General features: G+C 41.0%; 1 protein-coding gene across 3 annotated transcripts; it reads left to right on the forward strand.

Annotated features, from left to right (window-relative positions):
- Positions 1-20,542: 20,542 nt before the first annotated feature.
- Positions 20,543-25,360, forward strand: LOC107381048 (L-threonine 3-dehydrogenase, mitochondrial). Of its 3 annotated transcripts, none has more exons than XM_054743164.2 (10): positions 20,543-20,659; positions 21,105-21,286; positions 23,000-23,042; positions 23,321-23,391; positions 23,847-23,996; positions 24,075-24,247; positions 24,338-24,428; positions 24,570-24,662; positions 24,750-24,926; positions 24,998-25,360. In XM_054743164.2, the coding sequence occupies exons 2-10, from the start codon at positions 21,112-21,114 to the stop codon at positions 25,135-25,137; spliced, it is 1,113 nt and encodes a 370-aa protein (XP_054599139.2). In that variant the 5' UTR covers positions 20,543-20,659; positions 21,105-21,111; the 3' UTR covers positions 25,138-25,360. The 3 variants fall into 3 exon arrangements, with proteins under 3 accessions (XP_054599139.2, XP_054599140.2, XP_015808019.3); XM_054743165.2 differs by having other exon boundaries at positions 20,646-20,781; XM_015952533.3 differs by lacking the exon at positions 20,543-20,659 and having other exon boundaries at positions 20,919-21,286.
- The last annotated feature ends 323 nt before the right edge of the window (positions 25,361-25,683 follow it).

The following is a 25,683-nucleotide window of genomic DNA, read 5'->3' on the forward strand; positions in this document are numbered from 1 at the left end:
GCATGACCGAGCTGTTTCTGTGGCGGCTATGTTAGCTTTCTGATCCGGTTCTGTGGCCGCGTCATCACCAACCTCAATTCTCCTTGAGTTCGAGTCGATATTTTCCATCTATATCTTGTATAAGTATAGGCTGATCAGAAGCGATGGAAGAGCTGTCACACGAAGCTGGTACCCAGAAATTAATCACTGCCGCATTTTGAGCTTTGGCTGGTGCTGAAGGTCCCGGGAACCCAGCATCAACGCGGTAACTGGACCTAAAATCTGTTCTATCTGTGTCGGATTGTTGGACTGCCACCGGGGCAGGACTGTGTAACTGTGTGCAGCTGCCCCCCAAAAACACTGGCCCTAACAAATTACCCATTTCACACCTCACAAAGCATTTAGCCTTCAGACTATGTGAACAAATCCATTCCTGAGCTACTGGAAGCACACCCATCCGTTATTCCTATCAGCAATGGCAAGGGCAGTTATTCAACGAGAATCTAGTCATAAAAAGTAGAAACCGAAGTTCTAATGGGTTTCGATTATAATCCCATAGTTGGGTTAATCTGTTTAACGTGGGTTTGTTTCATTAAAAAAATGTCCATCACTGAATAAATACTGGTATCACCTTTTATTCCCACAAAATCAGATCAGACGATGGAATCACACTACGCGTAAATATCACAAGTAAAAAAATAAAAAAAAAACATTCTTTATCCTAATTTTTCCTTGATGTTAAATATAATTTCATTTAAAGATCACAAAAATTATAATTTTGAATTAATAATAGTTATAATAAAAATGGTATTTGAATATTTTATTGCCAAGTGCAGGTCTCCAACTACTGTTAAGCATTTTCCTTGCTGTAACCATAAGTTACACTTTGGATATTTTAAACCAGAGTTTAGGAAAATGTTTCTTTTTTTTTCTATTTTTATAAACCTTTCCTGTTGTAAATAGCTAAGTTTTTAGGAGTTTTACACAAAAAAATGGTATTTAAATATCCACAAGTGTAAAAATTTAACTAACTGCAAAATTCCATACAATTAAAGAGTAAAAGGTTCAAAATGGACAAAAATGTCACGTCCTGTTATTATTCAAATCATCCCACCAATGTTACTCCACACTCTGAGATTTGGGTCTGCTTTAATGTGATTCAATAAAATAAAATAAAAAATACATTTTATATGAGGTACATCCTAATTTTAGTTTTGTTTCAACACGTCTTGCAAATAATACTTTCTGCAATCAGTTTTAGATCAAACCAAGCCAAAGTAGGTGTATTAAACAATCCCAGTCCTAGCTAGCATTTTATTTGCAATCACTTTTGCAACCTTGTTATTTAGGCCAAAAGTTAAAGATAGTTAGCTTCATCTATTACTTCTATATAATTAACTATGTACAGTGATTTGAAATTCTTGGTTACCTGACTGTTTATATGAAAGTATACAAAACAATGCTTGCACAAACCGCTTTAGCATTTTTTTTAGATTAAATTCGTTTTAAAATGGCAAAAATCCACTTTGAAAATTGAACCCACTGTGACTAGCCGCTAACTCATCAATCTGGTCGTAACAAATCTAAATTTCTTCAAACTAAGTTTGTTCAAAGATTTATCCAATAAAAATTGTTCAGGAATGTTTTCTTCAGCTACTTTTCAAAGAATCCAAACTGCTCCTTAAAAAACCCACAAAACATTTTCTCTATTTTACTTTTAGAGACCATGTGTAGTTTTTACAGTTAATCTCTGTAATCCATCGAAATGTTGCTAAAAATGAATTAAATGATGCCCAATTGTTGAAACATATTGGTGGCTTTATAACATGTAATCAAAAAAATTGGGTCTAAAATACATGGGAGCGGGTCCAAGTCTCTGGGTGACGCCATAGTAGATGTTTCTTTCTACGTGAGCCCGTCAGGACAAAATATATGTACTGATTTGTAACAAGCGGTTACAAAAATTTTGTCATTCATGAGCGTTGTTGTTTAACACATTTACCTCTTCCCTCGTTGCCAGTGATGAAAGGAAGTCTGACGTGAATTTTGCTGGAGGTTGAATGATCTGACAAAGGACTCGTCCAAAAATTGTGCTCTCAAGGATTTTTGACCCAGGACATCTGTTGGTACGATCTTACTTGAAAACAAAATTACGGCTTGCTTGCAATGATTTAGGACTGTACTGCCCCCTATCGCCAGGGAAAATACACAACGTCACTTTAACAATGCGTGAATTACATGCTGAAGTTAATTTAGGAAGTTTGATTTATACTTCTTTTGTGATGTAAACATTTTGTAAAATTGGCTAAAAAAGTTTTCAAACTTAGTTCCAAAAAAATCTAATCAATATTTAATTTTCAGAAATTTTTATTTTATTATTAAAACCATGAAATGTTGAAATTTTCTCATAAAGGACATCAAAAACATTAGGCCACTTGCCACATTGCTTATAGCTACAACATTGTTCACAATAGGTACATTTATCTCAACACATTAAATACATTTACATTTTTTGTTCAGGCCTTTATTTTCATGTACATATCCTAATGGTAACTGGTGATTTTGCTGAAACTGATTATAATCTTGTTTTAACTTAAAGAGCAAGTCACCCCCTACCAGAGTCTTACTCCACTCACACTTCCTGTTTGAAAAATGCAACAAATGCTGTTGCCTAGCAGACCGAGAGGGCAAAACTGCTAACAAGTACACACACAAGGCTCACAACGACATTGTGACATCATTAATGTACCAGCTACATCATAATGTACCTCTTGGCCAATAGCGATGGCAGATTTAATTTAAATGCAGTGCACGGTTTTTACCTGACAACGGCGCAACACTTCCAGTTTTAGGCACAAATTTAAAATTTTAACTAAGTTGCACATAAGTGCAAAATTATTGTCTACATGTGTTTACAGCATAATTAGACACTCATTCATATAGTTTATCAGCAAAAAAAATGTTGATTTGGGGGGTGACTTGCTCTTTAAATAAAATCCAGACTTGATCTTAAACTTTACAATGAAACAAGTTAATATATATCTTAAAGTGATTTTAAACAAAAACACTTGCGTGCATCATAATCAGTACAACCATGAATATGTGTTACTGATACGGCTGGATATGACATATGAGGGTATATTACAGAAAAACCGGTCAATGTCATGTTATAAAATTGACACCAGAATAAGAACAGAACTTTACTCAGAAAGGATAAAAGAAAAAGGTGTGATAGATCTCACTTGACAAAGTCATTAAAGAAATATTTAACAATTTAAAGTCCCATTAGTCATCACAGATTGGTGAAATTCAGATGTTTTTCTGGGCTTCCCATTTCATACAAACCTCCTAAATTTCTGTAAACATTTATTTATAAAATGTAATAATTTTAATGGTGTTTTCTTTTTAAGAAATCATTTTATTACAGCGACACAGTAATTGTTTATCATTCCTGTTTCTTTTTGATGTTATTCTTTCAAGATTCTTCTGTACTATTTTCACCGTACATCTGCAACAATTTTTTAACAATCTACACAAATGGGGTGTCAAAGTGCTTAGCTCGTTCAGGAGTGGCCAGCTATCACTTTTGGTCTTGATATGTTTAAAGTTGAGGTCTACAGAACATGATTCTTCTTGCAGCTCTCTTTCGTAGCATTTTTAGTGGTGCTTACACCAAGATTACCCAGCAGTCAGCATTCAAACAGCGTTTCTGCAAGAAAAACAATTTATCTGGTAGTATTTGTCTTAATTATTGTAATTATTTGTAATAATTAAAGTCTTTTTCATTCACCTAATTGCTAATGTGTGTGACAGCCCCCCCACCCCCACCCCATCCCCATGCTTAACAGGTTGGGAACCACGGCTCTAATTCAGTCAGTCCATTTGGTTCTGTTCCAGTTCTTAAGGTTGAGCTTTTGCAAGAAGTTCTTCGTTTAGCCACTAAGGCAGAAGAGAAAGAAATGATCTGGTGAGTTACCGCCATGAGGCCCAACAGCATCTGCTAACGGACTTGAGCAGGAGCTCGACTGTGTGAGGGAGAACCATCGGCCAGAACTTGGATTCAGATTCAAAGGACCCCGACGCGTGTGTGCCAGAAACTGGTGGTGTCATGGCTCCTGTAGCAGAAGCGTTAATCCCACCGACGACTGTTGACAGCAGCCGTCGAACGGTATAAAAAGTGTAAACCTGATTACTTTAATCCACTAACGCTTCTTTGGACTCTACGGTGCGTGTAGGAGAGCCATGGAAAAATCAGAATGTTAAAAGCAACAAATACTGAGGAGACAAGTGTCTTGGGTAAAACTTGATCAATCCGTGGTTAATTAATGCCACAAATCCCAACAAAGAACTAGCTTGATTTCTTTATTCCTTTTTTCCCCCGAGAGAGACGAAAACTTGTCTCTTGAGTTCTTTTTGCAACAGAAACCAAAGGGAGACGGGAAGAGAAGAGCGGATCAAGGTCTCTCCCTATAATTACAAAGATAGCATGGTCTCCCCCTCCCTCACTTCCTCCCTGGTGGAGCCTCCGAGGCGTCACTCCCAGTCCCTTCATATTGTACAAAGACTGTTCTATCAGCTCAGGAGCGGCGTCATTGCTTGTAAATTAATTTGGGGTTCCTGTCAGCCGGGCTTCTTTTTCCTCTCTTATCTAGCAGAGTAATATGGGAGGCTGAGAGGCCAGGGAGATGCTGCTGAGAGCACTTAGAGGGGCTGGGGGCGCTGGGGAGGGGGTGACAAGAGGGGAAGTGGGGGTGAGGAGGGGGTTTGGGATAGATAGGATAGAAAAACTAAGAGAATCACATGAAAGAGGCGAGTGTGTCTCAGCTGGATGTCAGAGGCAGTTTCAGAGAAGGACCTGACTCAGTGATAAGTGAATATGGTCTGGCAGCCTATTACACTCACACACACACACACACACACACACACACACACACACACACACACACACACACACGAGCCATTTGTCATCCAGACTGGACTCTACTCAGAGAGGCCTTCACCTATCAGCACTATTTGTCGCCGTGTCACACACTTGCGGATAAATCTTCCCTCAAGGATCCTCGTTTAAATCCGCCCCCTATTACTAAAAGGGTCCGGCCCCGTCACGATCACACCAGCTCCACACACACTCACACACACAGACACACACCTCTGACCCCTTCAATTGTTTGTAATTAACCCCTCACCCACTGGATGTAACCTCAATTCCCTAATGGCGATAAATGAGCTCCACTACAATCCCATTAGCTGCCGAAGTCATGATGGCGGATTAGGAAGGGCATCGGAAACTGAATCGAATGGGGTTTTATTTCAGGTTTCAGTTCTTGCAATTGCCTTTTTTTCATGTTAACAATAGATCAAATGGCTCCATTTCTTTTGTTACTCTCTATAGAATTAATTGAAAAAGTGACATTTGTTCCCGGTAAAAACTGACTTTATTTAATGCTGGTTGATTTAAATAAGACAATATCTTACACAATTACGGTTATATAGATAAAGTAGTATAGATTGTTTGATACAAGTTTTTCCAAAGGCGATATTTAGATGTCACGGTCAGCCAGTGGCTGTGTAACTAATTTTCATAGCCAGTATCTAGACAACGAATGCACAACATCTTTTAAAGTGACAATGTGTACTTTTTACTGTTAATTTAAATATCAATCAAAATGTTGTTGAAAATGTATGAAATGATGCCAGTTGTTGAAAAATATTGGCAGCTTTATAACATACAACCATATAAATCTGGTCTAAAATACATGGGAGCGGGTCTATGTGTCTGGGCGACGCCATATTAGATGCCTTGTTTTCTTCTACTGGAGCCCTTGAGGACAAAATGCATTTACTGATTTGTAACAAACGGTTACAAATCTTTCACCATTCATACACGTAGTTTTACACTTGTTGCCAGTGATGAAAGGGACTTTGATGTGCTTCTCAATTTGCTGAGGTTTGCACCCAACAGGGCTTTTTAACCCTAATGGGCATCCATTAGTAAGGTCTTACTCCAACACAAAAATACTGCTTGCTTGCAAAAATTTAATATCTACTGCCCCCTATCACCAGGCAAAATACACACTGTCACTTTAACCTAATCAGTTTTTGAACTCAGAATATAACCAACTCTCAATCTAACTGATTAACCAAAGATAATCAATCAACTGACCAATAATCAAAACAGCTATCTGGAGTTTTCTCCTTTCTCTGAATTATTTATGAAATTTTTTTTAGAAATCTGTAAAATTGATAGTATTATCCTGTACTGCGATATAACGTAGAAAATACGTCAAATATGCTTTTGCTAACTCCGTCCCGCTGCATACACCCCTATGCAATTAAAAATGAGTGCCGCTCAGCATTAACCAATAGCGTTAGACATCTGCTTACTTACAGATGTCAATCACAGAGCGTGCACGAAAGTTAAACAACATACTAGACAGATACAGAGTTGGCAACATTTCTCATGAGCAAGCAAGTCTTTCAAATATATTTATATAAATAAAAAACAGCATAAAGTTGGAGTAGTAATTACAACATGCTTTAGTTTTGTTGGCCGGCTAGTGCGCATTCATAAACGAGAGGCGTTGCACCCAGTTCTAGGAACAGAAGTAGGAAGAGGGGCTTAAGGTGCAGTACATTTTTTCTGCCTCTAGATGGTGTCCTCTACAAAAAAAACTCTGGATTTATGCTTTAAATAAACAAAGCAGATGACTAAAACGAAAAGTCAGTTGAAAAGAATGTTTTGGAGCATTGACATGTTTTTTTTCACGAACATATAATGCATATAATACATTTAAATAAAAGAGCCTGACTTCATATCGGCTCTATCACAGAGGTTTATCAGCCTATGCGGTATATAACAAAACTGTAAATATCGACATGATATATATATCAGTCAATTCCTAGTTTTATTTGGTTATAATAGCTTAAGAAAACCAAATTGAATGGAGGCTTTACCCCTTCCTGTATAAGAAGTCCTCAGTTTCCCGCTCACCTGTGACGGGAAGTAATATTTTTAATACCAGAAACAAGTTGAAAAAAAAATGTGGTTCAAATATTTGATAAATCTGCAGAAATTTTTAAAGAACATTTCGTAACTCTTATTTATTTATTTATTTATTTATTTATTTTTGCCCAAAGCCAAACTAGCCTTTCCAGGTGGACCCAAATAATTCTCCATAAGCTGTGTATCTGTTGCTTGGTGATACAGCATGTCTTTTTATTACATGTTAAGATTAAAAGATTCATTTCTCAGCTCACAATAGTCATTTCCACTCTTTATTCCGTGCTAAATGAAAGAATATCTTCTTTTTAAAGCTGTCACGGTGATAAAAGCTTCTCGTTCTTTTTTTTTTAATGCAGCATTTACCCAAACAATGAGCCCAAAGAAGCCAGGAATATATTCAGATATCTGGCAAAGCTCCAAAATGTTGCAGAAAACCCACAAAACAACAGAGGCTGTTTAAGCAAATGAACAATAAGACATGAATCATCCATTGTGGCCCGTTCTACAAGGCTGGAAAAAGAATAAAATGCATCCACATGAAAAATAGGTAGCGATTCAGACATATGGGCTGTGGAGGTAGACTGGACCAAAGAAATGGCTGAATCCTTCCCAGTTCCTCTCAAACTAAAGATCCCCTATTGGAAGACACTGCATGTATTTTCTGATAAATATGAATTAAAATGAGTTTTAATTTATATGCTAAAAGAATATTTCAGCTCTGACCATGAAACAAATAATACACATTGTATCTGAATTATGCTATTTTATACATGTCTATGTATTTGCTTATTATAATAATTAAATAACTAAGCATTTGTCAGTTAAATATAAATCGATGTAGATGATTGAAACAATATTGTACAATTTTTTCCCCTGCCTTTTGCAGAGCCAGCAGGCTGCAAAGCACAAACGGAGGCTTCTAAGCTTGTGAATTTTCTTGGTATCTAGTGCCATCTAGTGGCAAAAAGCAGTAAAACATGCACTAAAATCCAACTGTTTCGTGCCTGTAATGACCTTTTACTCCCTGGGTATCAAAAGCAGGACATCAGACATATTAGAAGCATGTTTTGGAATTTTTTTAGTTAAAAAATCTCAATGCCTTTGACCTGATTGTTGATTTATAACAAAATACTGATGTCCTAGAATATTCTCCAAGAGTCATCTTTTACTGATATTTTTGCATTTATTGAAGCTAATATCTTAAATATAGTATGAAGCTGGAATAAGCTTTCTTCTTTGTTGAAAAATGAAGTGGAAATATCCCAGGTCCAGAAGCTGTCATGTTGTATTTATGGAGTCAGTGGTTGCACCTTTAAGATGTAGCTCTTAAAGATCAGGTTCGCTCATATTAATACATTTGCAGTGTTATCTAGTAGGAATCAGGGGTGGACTGGCCTATCTGGCATTCTGGCACTGTCCCGGTGGGCCGCTTAGCCAAGTGGGCTGCTTGCCCAGCTTGGGCCGACACTACTCCACAGCGGGTGATCTGCAGATCATTAGCTACATGGTAACCCGAAGCTAACAGAGTTTTTCCAGGCGTTTTTAGCAAGAAAAACGCGGTAGAGTGATGACGTAGGACTAGTTTTACCGTGTTAGCATGTAGCTAATGTCCCGCTGATCTAAGACCGCGGAGAATGAGCTGATCTGGAAGGCCAGGGCTCCTGGTTGCAGCATTCTGGCACCGCTTGCAATTTAACAGTCCCAGTCCATATTAGATCTCACTTTTGGCCTAGAGACGAGTCCGTGGGCGGCAACACCCCCCACCCCCACCGCTCTCCCAATGGGGAGGGCTGACGATTGTAAAAATGCCAGGGCCGAATTTTGGTCCCAGTCCACCCCTGGTAAGAATGAATGCCTTATAAGTAATTATCTGGGGGAAAACAGTCTGGTGCCCCAATTCAGCCAGAACACGGCAGGATTTAAAGTCTAATTTTCTTATATTTGGAAATTTCTCCTCGGATCGGATAACGGTAACGCGCTTAAACGTTGATGTTTTATCCCCACAAAGAACTCAAGCCTGAAGGAGTTCTGCTGTATGGTGGAGTCTCTAATGCTAACGGTTAGCTTCTACTAGCTGCGACGTTCTCTGCTGTTTCCTGGACGCTAAACCAACAGCCATTCCCCGTCACCAGGCTTTTCTGAACTGAGCGTTTCACCATCTACATTGTATTAGAAGCTAATGCAGGAATTAGGGGTAGAAGACTATTTTCATGTACAGGCTGCACGTTAAACTCAGAGTGACTGATTATTTTCAAAAATAATGAGTGAAAAATGGTTTCTCAGTGAACCTGTTCTTTAAAGTCCCGCCTACTCACCTGCATTGAATCACGCTGGCTTTCTAGACCATCATCAAACAAATAATAATTTTAAAAAGTGTTAAAGGATTTCATCTTTGAACATTCAGCAAAGTAACATCAAAGGTATAAAACCTAGTTTGTGTTTCAGCAGAGACTGACATATTTTGCCTTCCGACTTCTACGTGACCTGTGGAGTGCAACATAGTAATTCCCCGCCAGGACAACAGAGGGCGTAGCGCTGTTCTGAGGTATCCTGCAGAGGTGTGACCAAGTCACTGCTTTGCAAGTCACAAGCCTTTCCAGTCAAGTCTCGAGTCAAATCCAAGTCAAAGACAAACAAGTCAAGTCCAAAGTCAATGATGTGGAAGTCCAAGTCAAGTCCAAGTTCTTAACTTTGAATTTTCAAGTCATAATCAAGTCATTAGTCATACTTCGATTTAATGACGATGATAATAAATAAATTCCAGAAATAAAGCTTTTTAAAGCTTCATTTATTTGCTCAAACAAGCAGAAAGTGCAACTGAAACTGATTATAAACAAAGTGCTGCTGTATTTAGCAGTAAATCAAACCCAGAACCAAGAATGATTTACGATTTTTGTTCATGTCGGGCCACTTTTGTGCTAAAACATCAAATATGCCCAAGGCATCATCAAGTCCACAGGTGAAAGTCGATTCAAGTCATTGACGTTCAAGTCCAAGTCAAGTGGTAAGTCTTTATAGGCTTTATCAAGTCAAGTCAGAAGTCATTTAAATAATGACTCGAGTCCAAGTTGTGACTCGAGTCCACACCTCTGGTATCCTGTCTAGCATCCACTCCAAGATAGTGCATTTACTGTTGTGTTTTATTGTGTTTTTTGTATTTCAGAAACGTTTATCCCTAATTCTCTTCTCCCACTTCATGAGCTCGCCACCTCTAAATCCACGTTTACCGTTATTTCCATCCACGAATAAAACGCTTGATGCGTATCCTGCCCACGGCCAAAATCACACAGATTAAATATCAGGCTTAATAAAGCAAATCATGGAAATCTCATAAATATTAGAACAAATTCAACTGAGCAGAAAACTAGAAAATTTAAATGTGGGTTGTTGAACATTAGATCCATTTTTTCTAAGACTTTGTTAGTTAATGAGTTGATTTGTGATAATCAGATCTCTGCTCTTTCTCACAGAATCCTGGCTGCAGCAAGAGGACTATGTTAGCTTAAACGAGTCGACTCCTTCAAATTATTTAAATCATCATATTGCTCGAAGTACAGGGCGAGGATGAGGAGTAGCAACCATTTTTCATCCGGACTTATTAATCAGTCCCTTACCAATTAACAGCTACAGTTCGTTCGAACATCTTATTCTTAGTTTTCCTAATCCAGATTGCAAAACTGTAAAACCACTCTTGTTTGTAGTTTTATATCGTCCACCAGGCCCTTACTCTGAGTTTTTGGATCAGATCTCTGATTTTTTATCTAATTTGGTGCTAAATACTGATAAGGTCATTGTAGTTGTGGATTTTAATATTCATGTGGACATTGAAAATGATAGCCTCAATGTAGCCTTTAGTAATATCTTGGACTCAATTGGTTTTACTCAAAGAATACATAGCTCCACCCACTCCTGCCATCATACATTGGACCTTGTGCTGACTTATGGCATTGAGTGTGAGGAAATAACAATCTTTCCACATAATCCAGTCCTCTCGGACCACTTTCTGATAACCTTTGAGTTTTTTATAACTGAGTTCTCGAGACATGAAAGTAAATTTCACTATAGTCAGTCTCTATCTGACAACGCAGTTGCATCTTTTAAATCAACTGTTCCATCTTTACTGTCCTCAGCATCTCAGAGGCATGTAGCAGAGGGCAATATTTTCAGTTCTAGCCCCTCACAAATTGATGCCTTAGTTCATCATGTTAATTCCTCTTTACGTGTGGCATTAGATGATGTTGCCCCTTTAAAAAAGAAGGTAATTAGAGACAGGAAGTTGGCTCCCTGGTTTAATTCTCATTTACGAGCCTAAAACAAAACTCTAGGAAATTGGAGAGAACATGGCGCTCTACGCACCATGAGGAGGCCTACCTATCCTGGAAAAATAGTCTTGTGCTTTATAAAAATAAGCTTCGACAAACTAGAACTGCTTATTTCTCAGCATTAATTGAGGAGAATAAGCATAATCCTATCTTTTCAGTACAGTTTCTAAACTTACACAGAATCATAGCTCTGAGCCATCTATTCCCTTAGCCCTCAGCAGCAATGACTTCATGGGATTTTTTATAAGTAAAATTAATTCTATTAGAAACAAAATCTTTAGCATCCTCCCTAATGAAATATCTTCTTCCTCAGTAAGTGAGGCAGCATCAGAGGTGACTTTAGAACCTCATCTGTGCTTGAACCGTTCTGATCCAGTTGAGCTTTCAGAGTTAACAAAAATATTAGCTTCATCTAAACCTTCAACTTGCATTTTGGATCCAATCCCAACCAAATTATTTAAAGATGCATTTCCTTTGGTTACTGCCCCCATTCTAGATATAATCGATCAATCCTTAGTAAATGGATACGTACCACAGGATTTTAAGGTTACTGTAATCAAACCTTCACTTAAGAAGCCTTCTCTGGATCCAGATGACCCAATGAATTATAGACCAATATCTAACCTTCCATTTTTATCCAAAGTCCTGGAGAAAATAGTGGCCATCCAAGTATGTCAGCATTTAAACACTAATGCTCTGTTTGAGGAATTTCAGTCTGGTTTTAGAGAGTATCACAGCACTGAAACTGCATTAGTGAGAGTTACAAATGATATTCTCATGGCCTCAGATAAGAATCTTGTGTCTGTTCTAGTCTTGTTAGATCTCAGTGCTGCCTTTGACACAGTTGATCACAATGTTCTTTTAGAAAGGCTTGAACATGTTGTAGGGATCAAAGGAACAGCGTTAGGCTGGTTTAAATCCTATCTGTCTAACAGATTTCATTTTGTAAATGTACATGACAAATCGTCTTCATACTCCAGGGTTACTTGTGGAGTACCACAGGGTTCAGTGCTTGGACCAATTCTTTTTACTATATATATGCTCCCAATTGGTAAAATCATTAGACAGCATGGGATAAACTTCCACTGTTATGCTGAAGATACTCAGTTATATTTATCCATTAACCCTGATGAACCTAATTGGTTGGGTAGATTACAGGCTTGTCTTGAGGACATAAAACATTGGATGACTCTAAACTTTTTACTTTTAAATCAAGAGAAGATGGAAGTTCTCATCTTTGGACCAGAAATCCAGAAAAGGAAATTGCTTAGCCAATCACCTGACCTGAATGGCTTTACATTAATCTCCGAGAACAAAGTAAGGAACCTTGGTGTTATCTTTGATCAGGACATGTCATTCAAATCCCAGGTTAATCAGGTTTGTAGGATTTCCTTTTTCCACCTTCGAAATATTGCTAAGATTAGAAGCATCCTTTCCAGGAGTGATGCTGAAAAACTAGTTCATGCATTTATTACATTAAGACTGGATTACTGTAATGCATTACTCTCAGGAAGTCCACAGAATGTAGTTAAAAGTCTTCAGCTTGTCCAAAATGCTGCAGCTAGAGTTCTGACGAGAATTTAAAAGAGAGATCATATCTCTCCTGTCTTAGCTTCCCTACATTGGCTACCTGTTAAATTCAGAATAGATTTTAAGATCCTTCTTCTCACATATAAAGCTCTTAATAATCAAGCTCCACCATACATCAGTGATCTGATTGTTCTATACATTCCTAACCGAGCACTTCGCTCTCAGACTGCAGGTTTACTGGTGGTTCCCAGAATATCTAAAATTAGGATGGGAGGCAGATCTTTTAGTTATCAGGCTCCTCTCCTGTGGAACCAGCTTTAGTCCGTGAGGCAGACGCCTTGTCTGCTTTTAAAACTAGGCTTAAAACATTTTTATTTGATTGGGCCTATGGTTAAAATCTGACGTTAGCCTAAATCTGGACAAGTGGGGGAGTAGAGGGAGATGGAGTGTACAGTCGGTAAAGATGGCTCTCCCTTGCCCTGCCTCCAACATGCCTCCATCTAAATAGGATAGGTTATCCAGAGTTATCTCTGTAGTTGTGCTGCTATAGGCTTAGACTGCTGGAGGATACACTGACCACTTTTCACACTCTTCTACTTTCTTCTACAGTCTGCTCTTTAACCATATTATTTTCTGCAATTTCAGCTGTTAACTTTATTTTCTCTCTGTTTTTCTCCCCAGAAGAAGCTACAACGATGTTCTGCTGAGCTGTGGTGGCCTCATGGAGGGGGCCATCGTCTAGCACACTGCTGCTAACCACTTAAACATTCTCCCTCTCCTGATAATAACTTTTTGCTTTCCTTGACATTGAATGTGCTACTACTAGTTTATCCGTTTAATTATAGATCCACTAGGATAAATACAATAAAGTTTATCTCTCACCAAATAGAATATTTACTAAGAAATCACAATATAACTATAGACACATTACTTTGTCTTTGTGTGTGTGTGCGTGCGTGCGTGCGTGCGTGCGTGCGTGCGTGTGTGTGTGTGCGTGCGTGCGTGCGTGCGTGCGCGCGCGCGCGTGTGTGTGTGTGTGTGTGTGTGTGTGTGTGTGTGTGTGTGTGTGTGTGTGTGTGTGTGTGTGTGTGTGTGTGTGTGTGTGTGTGTGTGTGTGTGTGTGTGTGTGTGTGTGTGTGTGTGTGTGTGTGTGTGCTCTGTCTTCTCGATCCCCAGTGAGTCGTGAAGGATGGCTGCTTATACTGAGCCAGGATTCTCCGGAGGTTTCTTCCTGTTAAAAGGGAGTTTTCCTCTCCACTGTTGCTTTATGCTTGCTTGGTATGAGGATTACTGTAAAGTCACTGACACTAGTGACTAGTGATTTGGCGCTATATAAATAAAATAGAATTGAATTTAATTGAATTATCTTTGTAGTCCTCAGTCAAGGGTGATTAAAACGTTCTTAGTTTTAGATTTTTTCCACAAAGTATTCCTCAAGCTGCTCCGTGTCTGCCGACAGATATCTTTGGTTCTCTTTATTTGTTTGAGGGCACTATGGCGGTACTGTTAAGGAATTTAAAGGAAGTGGCGTCCTCACCAATCACAAGCTTGCGCTCTCCGTCTTGTTCAACTGATGTTTAGAAAAGTGGGCTCGACTCCGTCCATCTTTGTTTGCCTGTTGGAGAGCCCTCACAATGACGGATAATGGCGTTGCGTGTCTCCGTACCGACGCAAAAGCATAAACTAGTTATAACACATGGAGAAACTGATCTAAGGAGTACTTTAATATTTTAGTCAGAACAACATTCCTTTTATTTGAATGAAGGGGACCAAACCTTATAGTATATTCCCATTCCACATTTTACTATCCTAGCGTTCCTGATGTTTGCTTTCCCACTTAGTTACCTTGATTTTTTAAAGGGATTTTTCGGAGTTTTGAATTTTTATGCTTGCGATTGCCCCTTCAGGCCAAAAGCGTAACAGCAGCTTCAATAGTAGGCAGTGCATGAGGTGCGCATGCTGTACGTGCACACTCCTTAACGAAAATAACAGTTGAGACAGTCCCGTGTGTGTGTGTGTGTGTGTGTGTGTGTGTGTGTGTGTGTGTGTGTGTGTGTGTGTGTGTGTGTGTGTGTGTGTGTGTGTGTGTGTGTGTGCGTGTGTGGCCCGGAGGACAGAGGACAGGAGAACATGCAGCTAATTAATTAAATAATTTGGTTCTGTACCTTTCTCTTCAGCACAGCTGACAAAGGTTTATGATGGGTCAGTCCTCCTGCATGCTCAGATCATTCCCTTCCCTTGCTTGAAAAATTATTCCAAAATTAAAGTTGAACCCACATCTTTTTTATCTGTGAATTCAATGCCGTTCGGCGAGTCTCAAATAAAAATTTGGGCATCTTACTGTAAAAAAAAAATACTATTAATGTAAAAAAGAAACTTTAAATGAACTATGTTCACATCCAGAATTGAACCCAGATTCTTCTGCATGAGAGTCAGACATCTTAAAAGGTGAGCTACACTCTAGTCGCATTAACAGTATCTGTAACTTTTATATCCTTGATGACAGCTGAAACAACGTCAAACCAAATAACGGTTCGGAGCAAAAATGGCTATTTTGTTGCTAATTTGCAGGAAATATCTAGAAGAAAGTAGCTAAGGGTCCTCAGAAATGTAGCTAGGTTCATCACTAGGCATTAGGAAGAGCGACAAAGTCACTGAGTTGGCACTACCTCACTCTCTGCTGCTAAAGCTACGGATAGCAAATGCTACGGGCTATGCCTGAGCGTGAACGCGCATGAAGCAGCCTGCTCGACCCGAGCATCTCTCTTTTTCTGTGATTTTACAGAAAAACAGGCAATCACAGTAAAAATGCCAAGGCTCATTCTACAGGACCAGGGCATTGCAGAAGAATGTATGAAGAAGACATTTATTATTTCTATGCATGTTTTAGCTGTCAAACTTCCATAATGCCCCTTTAATGAGTTATCCCTGTATACGTAGTCCCTAGTTTTGCAGTTTACTGTTCCTGATCCTTGGTTCCTGTTGCCTTGTCCTGGTGTTTAATTTGAAGTTTATACTTGCAGATTTTGTTTTTGTCTAATTTAATGTCCTATTTGATCATAAAGCTTTTGTCTGCTACAAAATAAAAGTGTAAAATTAGCCTAATTGGGATTGTTTGTCTGATTTCGTGTTCCATAATTAGTTTGAGGACAAACCAACATGGGGGGTGTAATTTTGTACTTTGTGTGACACATTTTTCCATAATATTCCTGATTGATTCTCCTCATTAAATGGGAAAAATAATCAACCAATTCATCAAAACAAAAAAAAAAAGGAAAAGTGTATTGTTAATTGAAACTCAACGACATATCTGTCTACTGTATGCGTCCACTGTTCAAGTTCGTGATACAAGACACAGATTAATCTCCTCTCCTACATCAGAGAATAAATCACTTGAACGATAATTAAAAGGAGGCGAGGTTATAACTGACACGAGGTTTCATCTAAATTACAGGAAGGAATTTGTTCCATTAATTTTATCCAGTTTGCATTGACACATCTCAACTTAATCACACTTGTCATTCTTCTAGTGAGCGATCACAACAACTTGACAGATGCTTAATTTATTCCTGCGGCACTTTATGACTTTAACATCCATGCATCGGTTTGTAGAAAATGAATGAAATGTGGAGCATGGCAGCACGTGCATTTGTGGTTTTAGCTAACGAGGGTCGCTGAGTTCAGAAGAACTTCAATCATAGTTTTAAATTTTTAATTTAAGCTCAGAGCTGTCAGAAGGGAATTCGTTAGGGAGCAAATGATAACAGGTGACGGCTTATTAGCATGTCTCTGATCTTTTCTTTTGCTGGTTATGTCACTAACCATCAGCATTAAGCAAAGGGACATAAATTAGATTTAAATATTTGCTTCAGCAACAACATTCAGCAATCTTGTCTAAACCAAGTCTTAAGATTTTCATGTACATTTATTTTTTTTAGTTTAAATGCACAGTCCTGCTAAACGAGGAATAATATATGAGTAAATAAATACATACACAAAAGTAAACAAAAATTATCTCTGTAATGATTTAAATTACATGTTATTTAATAAGCCATAAGACGTAGGATTCCATAGGAAATGTGAAATCAATCTTATGGATTTGTAGGTACTGTTTAACCAGAAGATTGGAACTTTTTATTGCAGGGATTAGATTACAGCTTCGTATTCACTCAGAGACAACAGAAGAGAGAGAGTCAAGTTTAAAAGTTAAAAGATTTATTACTAAACAAATTAAACTAGACTAACTTTAACACTAAATGTATGGTGTAACTAAGGTGGATGAGATAGAGAATGGTGTGATGTGTAATGTTGCTCAGAACCAGCAAATCCGAAGAAACGATTGGTTCTGATGGAAAATGAAGGTGGTGTCTTCGCGCTAAGCTTTGGTTAGGAGATTCATAAACACATTCAACGCCATTTGTTGGTCTACGTACCCTTCAGGAAGTCCCCGTCGTGATCAGGAGGTGTAAAGGTCCAGCTTGACCTTTATGGAGCCGAAGCCTGTAGAAACAGCCGCGGCAGCCGACCACCCGTCTTGAGATACTCCCGGGTCACGACAATTTGTTGGCGTCTAGCGAGACCCAAACCTGGGTCGTGATGGTTCAGCTTTTATTCTGAAAGGAACCGTTGCAGCAGTTGGAAGAGCAACAGATTTTATCCAGCTCTTCGTTGGTTCTTTTGGCTGAAGAGGAAAGTTACGGATTGGCCACTCTGACAACTTCTCTAGAACGCTTTGAACTGGCGTTAGAGCTGACGTGGGCATAGTTTTATACTTTGGATGTTTTGGTTTATGGTCGAATGAAAAGATGACCGATTTACCAAACACCACCAAAACCACGCCTCCGTCAGATCTGGCAGATTCTGATTGGATCAGTGAAAGCAATGTGTCATGTCTTACTGCTACGTGAGATCAGTCCTAGTGGAAACATTTAAAGTCATATTACTTATTATAGTCTATAGGATTATAATAAAGTAATATGTTGATTTCACAGATAGGTCACATCTTATTGACTAACACTTTGTTTGATTAGCTTTATTAAAATAAAGTTCTTTGATTTATTAAAAAGAGAGAGTCCTTTCTTCATTCTTCTCTTTGAGCTGGAAAGAAAGCAGTTTATAGCAAATGCATGAGACCTTGAGACCATATCTCATGCAGACTAGTTCTGTGTCAGAGGAGAGAGGGAAAATGACTTTTGGTGGGAAACAGTCATTTCATTCTAATGGGAGGCCGTCTACAATAATAAAACTTCTCTCTCCCTTTGAACAACAGGTAACCACACCCATTACTTCTGGCACTATACTGCCCTCTTGTGTGCAAATTAAGATTAACAAGATGAAAAATAAATGATATTTCTGTGCAACATAACAGTCTTAGCTGAGGCAACAAGCTAGTAACCTGTTTTGTTCAAATGGATGTGATTTTCAGGGAATCAATAAAACATTTATATAACTTTCACACCATGACAACCCTCAGAGAACCTTCAGTAAATGTTCTCATAAGTAATACCTTCTTAAAGATGAGCATCGACCCATCAAAAGCTACATTTATTCAGCTTTAAAGGGGAACTAGGCAGTTTTTCCTTGCTTTTAGCACCCCCTAGTGTCTGTTTGTAAAACCAAAAATTAAAACCCATCTTCTCACTGTGCGTTTGTCTTTTTAACAACTGCTGAAATGTCTCCCCATCCTTCATTAGTGTCTACAGGAACAATTCATCACTAAATTAATTAAAACCAACCAGGTGGGTCAGCTCCATCCTGTGAGCCAACAGGCCCGCCCGCAGCCTCCCACCCCCAAGCCAGCCGAGCCCGGAACCCAGCGACCCGGGACCCAGGGGCGACCAGCCCTACCGGGGACCCAACAGAGCCCAGGGACCCAGATCCCACCAGGTAGCCACCGGGATTGATCAGGCAGATGCTAAAAATCTTAAACCCCATGACCTGGGAGCCGCGAACACTCAGGCAGACCAAGGCACCACACTCCACACCAGGTGTGGCAGGGGGAGGGGAGACGAAGATGTATAGCAGCAATAGAAGTCCCAGGAGAAGGGAGGAGTCAAAGGCCCCACCTGACATGTACAGTCATACACAGACACAGTCACACACTCCCTCCCTCATGCTCACACATACACATATAACCTAAAGCCCTATTCATGCTTCTCCATCAGCTCCAACAGGGAGAGACACGCACGCACGGATGGAGACATTTTGCTCTCATACTTCTCTGTCTCCTGAAGAGTGTTGCAAAGCAATTCCCCGCCAGGACAACAGAAGGCGTAGCGCTGTTCTGTGGTATCCTGTCATGTATCCGGTCCAAGATAGTGTGTTTATATTGTGTTTTTTGTATATAAGAGACTTTATAACACACACAAATTTGTCTCTCATCCTCCTCCATCACTTCATGCCCTCGCCACCTCTAAACCCACGTTTCCTGTCATTTCCGTCCATAAGTAAAATGCCTGCTGTGCATCTTTTCACTCCTCCAGTCACGGGGGAATTAAACGTTCATGGAGTTTTTTCGCGAGGTATTCTTCAAGATTTTCCGTGTCTACCGCTAGTTATCCTCGGCTCTCTTTATGTTTTTGAGGGCGCAATGGCGGCGCTGTAGACGACAGCGGTGCCCTGACCAATCACAAGCTTGCGTTCTCCATCTCGACTGATGGATGTTTAGAAAAGAGAGCTCGACTCCGGACGTCCTTGCGGGGCTCTCCAGCAGGCCCGCAAGGACGGATAATGGCGTTGCATGTCTCCGCACTGACGCAGACGCAGAAGCATGAATCAGGCTTAAGACTCACACAAATGCATGCCAGACACCCACTCATACTCCCCATACACACCCTATTCACTGTGGTCCCAGTACTGCTGCACAAAGGGTAGAACCATCACCGGTTCCCAGAGTTCGACCCTTTCTGCTGGGGGTGCTGATGAGCAGGCTCCCCCACCCAACGCCAAGCAAAGCAACCCACCACCCAGACCCCAACCAGACGGCCAGATCCCCCTCCTAGCCTCCAGCCTCGGGAAGCCAAGCGACAACAGAGATGTGCTAAGACCCCTAGTCAGCTCCATTTTTCTAAGTCCCAAAAGAGCAGCCTGCCAGTTAGAAGTTGCAAGTGGAATATTCTGGCAACAGGGGGCAATAGGGGCTGGGTGGGTTTTCATTAACCCTGTAAAGGGTCGTTTTAGCAAATACCGGCGCAAGAAAATGATTTTTAAATATTCTAAATTTGCTAAGTATCCCTTTAAAGAGCAAGTCACCCCCAAATCAACATTTTTTTTTGCTGATAAACTATATAAACAAATGTCTAATTGTGCTGCAGACACGTGTAGTCAATAATTTGGCACTTCAGTGCATCTTAGCTAAAATTTACATATTCTGCCTAAAACTGTCAGTGTTGCGCCGTCGTCAGGGAAAAATTCTGCACTGTATCTGAATTTAAATCTGCCACCGCTTTTGGCTAAGAGGTATGCTATGATGTTAGCTGGTACATTATGATGTCACAATGCTGTCGTGAGCCTGTGTGTGTGTGTTTATGTTAGCAGCTCCACCCTCTTGGTCTGCCAGGCAACAGCATGTGTTGCATTTTTCAAACATGAAGTGGGAGTGGAGTTAGTAAATTGTAGGGGGTGACTTGCTCTTTAACGTTGTTCAACGAAGACGTAAAACTTTTAATTTGAAAGTCTTTATAGGAAGTGCGTCGTTCAACAAGCCTCCGGAGCCTTAAGCCAATCACAGTGCGGCCAAATTCTTCCACGTGAGAACTCTCTTGTTTGACCACAAACTCTCTGGAAGTCTTCAATATTCACCCTCCGGCGCAGGTTAACGTAAGCTGTGCGTGTCTGCGCCGTTTTCCGCTGCGTTTTCAGCCCGTTTGCTTGCGTTTCAGCTCCGTGAAGCTCAGACGCGTCGGCCGAGCGGCTCACTAACAGCGAGGCTATTATTTCCTAATGAAGGTGATGTTATCGCTAGTGGCTTAAGTGGGGCTAAAGTAACTCGAGACAACTTAGAAACGCTAAATAACCCGTCATCCACAGGTTAAAGCCGTATTTCTGTCCTCCTGGGGACAGCAGCGGCCGAAGTGAGACCGTCCCCATAAGCTGAAGGTTTATAGATGAAGTTTATATTTAGACCACGGGGTCAGCTGGGAGCATAACCTGAGACGGGTGGGGGTCAGGGCAGGGGATCTCCAAGTTCCTCATTCATTTGTAATGCCGAGTCAACTACGAGTGTGTGACCCAGATGTTTCCATTGTTATTGGATGTTTTTGTGTTGACAGGTGTGTGATGTTGCTGGTGCAGTTGATGAGGGGTGCAGCAGTGCATGCTGGGAACAGGTCCCCTCACTGCATAGAGCCAATGGTCTCCTGGGTTTGGGGCCCATCAGCCCAACCCTCTGGCCTCAGAAGAGCTCATTTTTCATCGTGTGCTGATGGTGACCACCCCATGGTCCTCATCACGGGTTGGTTGGTTGGTTTGTTCATCTTCTGACATTTATTCACCGTTTTTCTCTAGTGGCTACTTGAAAAACACACTTGTTAGATGAGAAATGAACCTCTTTTCCTTTAGAGCAGGAGTAGACAACCACTTTGTTCCCTGAGGGCCGCTACACAGCATGTTTTAGTTGTTTCCCTGCTTCAACACAACCTCATTTTAATCTGCAGATGATTAACAGGCTTCTGCAGAAAGCAGGGACACAACTAAAACATGCTGGATACCAGCCCTCTGGGAGGGGGAGGTGGCCACCCCGTACTAGAGCCTACTCAACGTGACTTGGCTCAATTTAGCGTGCTTCTGACCGGGCCTCTCCACCGGACGCGAATGCGTCGTGTAATGTCCGCTGCTGTTATAGTGGATGGGTGTGTTTTCACCAGACGTAAAGTGTTGCATTTCGATTCCATTTTTTACGCTTCCAGAACTTGTCGAACTCAGCTGTTTTGATCAGACCAGACAGGAAGTCAAACACTAAAGCAGTGTGAAACATTTGGAATCTTTCAAAATAAAAGAGGTGTAGGTTTCGCTTCGCTTGGACAAAAAGTATGTCTTTGTGAAACCTCCAAAGCCGAGGTAAACGCTAAACTGCTTGCTTGTTATCATTCAAACGTTCAGAATCACGCATGGTCTTGATATTCTCCAATCATTTTGTGATCTCGCGGGACCAGCTGCGTGGAACGTTTACACGGCCGTTTCGAATTTCTGTAAACGACGAGTGGGACAAAAGTTGCTCCACAGTGATGAGAGATAAACGCAAACGCTTGACTACAGTTGTTACAACCAGTTATTTAGTTTAGGGGTAAATACGTTTTCACATAGAGCCAGGTTGGTTTGGATTGCGTTGTTTCCCTAACAAATAGAATCATTTGAAAACGAGGTTTTGTTTTTGTTCAGGTCGACTTATTCTGAAAGGTGCTGATCTAAAAGTGGGGCTGGGTGATAAGGTCTAAATTCAATATCACCATATATTAAGGATTTCACCTCGATAACGATAAATGGACGATAACTACAGGTATGCGCAGAAACAAAAGTTGAGTTACATTTTTACGTGACTCAAGGTGGCGCTGCTTCTTAAAGAGCAAGTCAACCCCTACCAGTCTAACTCCACTCCCACTTCATGTTTGAAAAATGCAACAAATGCTGTTGCCTGGCAGACCGAGAGGGCGGAGCTTCTAACACATACACACACACAGGCTCACGACAGCATTGTGACATCATAACGTACCAGTTTACATCATAGCATACCTCTTAGCCAATAGCGGTGGCAGATTTAAATGAAAATACAGTGCAGAGTTTTTACCTGACAACGGCACAACACTGCCAGTTTTAGGCAGAATATTTCAGTTTTAACTAAGATACACTGAAGTGCCAAATTATTGACGACACGTGTCTGCAGCACGATTAGACACTCGTTTATTTAGTTTATCAGCAAAAAAAAAAAATTATTTGGGGGTGACTTGCTCTTTAAAGGGACATGAGCGTTGCTAACACACACACATCTTTTCATTTTTTTATTATCAGATTTATTGACATGGGAAAAATGATCACGAAAAGAGTCAGAAATTTCGATAACGATAAATTTTAGATTGATTTCCCAGCCCTATCAAAAAGTCTAAAGTGTGTGTCCAGCAGTGTATGTAATAAAACTGTAACTAACTAACCTTCTCTTTGTGTGATGCAGGCGGGCTTGGACAGCTGGGAGTAGCGCTTGCCAAGCTGCTGAGGTAGCTTTAAAAACACAAGACGGGAAGACTCGTTAAATTTGGACCACTAGCCTTTACAGTGTTGATGTTTGTAGGTAGTTTATGTATTTGGAATTGGTGTGAGGCCCACACCTTGATCCCACCACCACCGTGCCGAACAGTTATTTATTCACTATTGGGTTAGAAATGTTACAGTCATAGTTTTAGACCATGTGGCCTCAGCCTTAATAAATAAAACAGTGTTGCTTGTCTAGCGTTGCTGTAATTTTAGCATCTTTTTGGTGACGTTTCATCCTCAGGAGGCGATTTGGAAACAACAACGTTATCCTGTCTGACATCCGGAAACCCCCCGACCATGTCTACAACAGTGGTTTGTATGATTTTTTTTAATGTAGGGTCAATTTTCTTAGGCCCTTTCTGCTATTGGTAACTTTACCAAAGCTACCCGATGCTTCTGTGTCACCGCTTCACTGGGTCGGCCCAAAAGGACCATTTTGTGGCCATATCAGGAACCAACAGAGTACTTGAACTGGGGTAGGCACTCAGAATAGTCGGGTAGAGTCACTGGGCGTGACTTGTGGTTAACTCATGCTGATTGGTTGTAATTCAGTAGGAAGTAATGTCAACAGACGTCGCCAAAAAACCGGCATTTGCAAAATTGGAAGAGTTCAATGGTGAAGCAGAATGGATGGAAATGAAGCATTGACTCCTAACGCCGAAAAATGCGGCAAAAATCCCTGCCCCACAAAGCCAAACTTTATGTGCATCTGATGAGGTCAGGTTTGGTGTCCATCTTTGTTGATTACCGTGTCCTGTCCTCCACAGGTCCCTTCATCTTCTCAGATATCCTGGACTTTAAGAACCTCCGGGAGATCGTGGTCAACAACAACATCAGCTGGCTGGTCCACTACTCCGCTGTGCTGTCGGCCGTGGGAGAGAGGAACGTCACCCTGGCTAAAGAGGTCAACATCACAGGTGAGTGTCCACACACCTGAACATAGATGTCATTAATGAACTTTAACCTCCTCATGCGTACTTTCCTTCACCTCTCAGGTTTCCACAATATTTTAGACATTGCAACCGAGCACAGCCTGCGCGTGTTTGTCCCCAGCACCATCGGGGCTTTTGGTCCGTCCTCCCCCAGGGACCCCGCCCCCGAGCTGTGCGTTCAGAGACCACGCACGATCTACGGTGTGTCCAAAGTGCACGCCGAGCTAATGGGAGAGGTGAGACAATGAACCTAAAGTCGTGTCTAAAATCCTCAAAATTGAAACCTTCCTGTTTTTTTCTTTGCTTTTTCTGTGATTGTCTCTCAGTACTACCATCACAGGTATGGGCTGGATTTCCGCTGTCTCAGGTATCCTGGTATCATCTCAGCTGACTCACAGCCCGGAGGTGGAACCACAGGTGAGACGCCCCAACGAGCTTCGAGTCACAGACCAAGGGACTAGAGTTGGGCATCTTACCACAGCTGATTTCAGAACCTCGTTGGTTCTGCTTCTATAAGGTCTCCGCTTTGGTCCAATCGTGTCTGTTTTTAATTCCCAGACTATGCCGTCCAGATCTTCCACTCCGCGGTGAAGACGGGTCAGTTTGAATGCTACCTGCGCGGTGACACCCAGCTCCCCATGATGTACATCGGTACGCCGGCTCTACGTGTTTCACGTACGGTTAAAACAGATCGTTAACACCTCCTTTAAGTCGCCCCGCCTCTTTTGTTTTCTCCAGACGACTGCGTCCGGGCTACTGTGGAGTTCCTGGAGGCTCCGAGCGACACGCTCGTCAGCCGCACCTACAACATCAACGCCATGAACTTCAGTCCAGAGGAGCTAACTGAGCAGATCCAGAAGGTGCTGCCCGACCTGAAGGTGGTCTACAGCGTGGATCCCGTTCGACAGGCTATAGGTGAGGTTCCTAAGGAAATAACTACAGAAATGATTTAAATAATATTCTGAAGGGGCGGTGTGTGTTTTCAGCGGACGGCTGGCCGAAGGCTCTGGACGACAGCGCAGCGAGACGAGACTGGGGCTGGAAGCACGAATACGAGCTCCCCGAGCTGGTTCAGACCATGCTCACACACGTTAGTCAGGGAGCCCAGCTGGCCCGGGCCTTCTGAGCTCCACTCAGGTGTAGTTAGCCTCCATCATTAGGTTTAGTCTGATCACCGAGCCTTAATTAAAAACAGACATTGTTACGTGTTGGAGATAGAGGGTCACATTCCACATCACCAGTTTTCAGACCGGGTGGTTTTGCTGAATCCACGCTTCATTTGCTTTTTCCTTTTTCAATTAAAAACCTAAAATTAAAAAGTTAATTATATTTCTGACCCAGCCTTTCCATTTGACACGTAATGTAATAGACCGGATTTACCCGCGACCCTCTTTCCCACTGGGAGCATTTCAGACACAAAACGGCAACAAAACACACAGCTGGTCCCACAAGATCATGCAATGATTGGAGGGTTCTGGCTGTTCACATGATAAAACGCTAGGAGAAAGACACGCAGACCTGCCAACCTGTATGCATTTTGCGTAAAGATTGTGGCCAAAGGTGCGTATACGTACAATTGCCATCTAAATACGCTGGTTAACCCCTCCAAACTATGCAAAAATCTGCTGACACGTGAGTGCAGATGTGCACGTGTGGTACTCATGTCTGACAA

This window comes from Nothobranchius furzeri, chromosome 14 (genome assembly GCF_043380555.1).
Source record: "Nothobranchius furzeri strain GRZ-AD chromosome 14, NfurGRZ-RIMD1, whole genome shotgun sequence".
NCBI lineage: Eukaryota > Metazoa > Chordata > Actinopteri > Cyprinodontiformes > Nothobranchiidae > Nothobranchius > Nothobranchius furzeri.

What these genes read in the sequence shown, in the direction of transcription:
- LOC107381048 (XM_015952533.3), top strand. Translation starts at nt 21,037, where the DNA reads ATGCCGAGTCAACTACGAGTGTGTGACCCAGATGTTTCCATTGTTATT. An exon ending in ACGCCGAGCTAATGGGAGAG is followed by an intron (nt 24,248 to 24,337) that starts GTGAGACAATGA and finishes ATTGTCTCTCAG; the next exon opens with TACTACCATCACAGGTATGG. An exon ending in GCCCGGAGGTGGAACCACAG is followed by an intron (nt 24,429 to 24,569) that starts GTGAGACGCCCC and finishes TTTAATTCCCAG; the next exon opens with ACTATGCCGTCCAGATCTTC.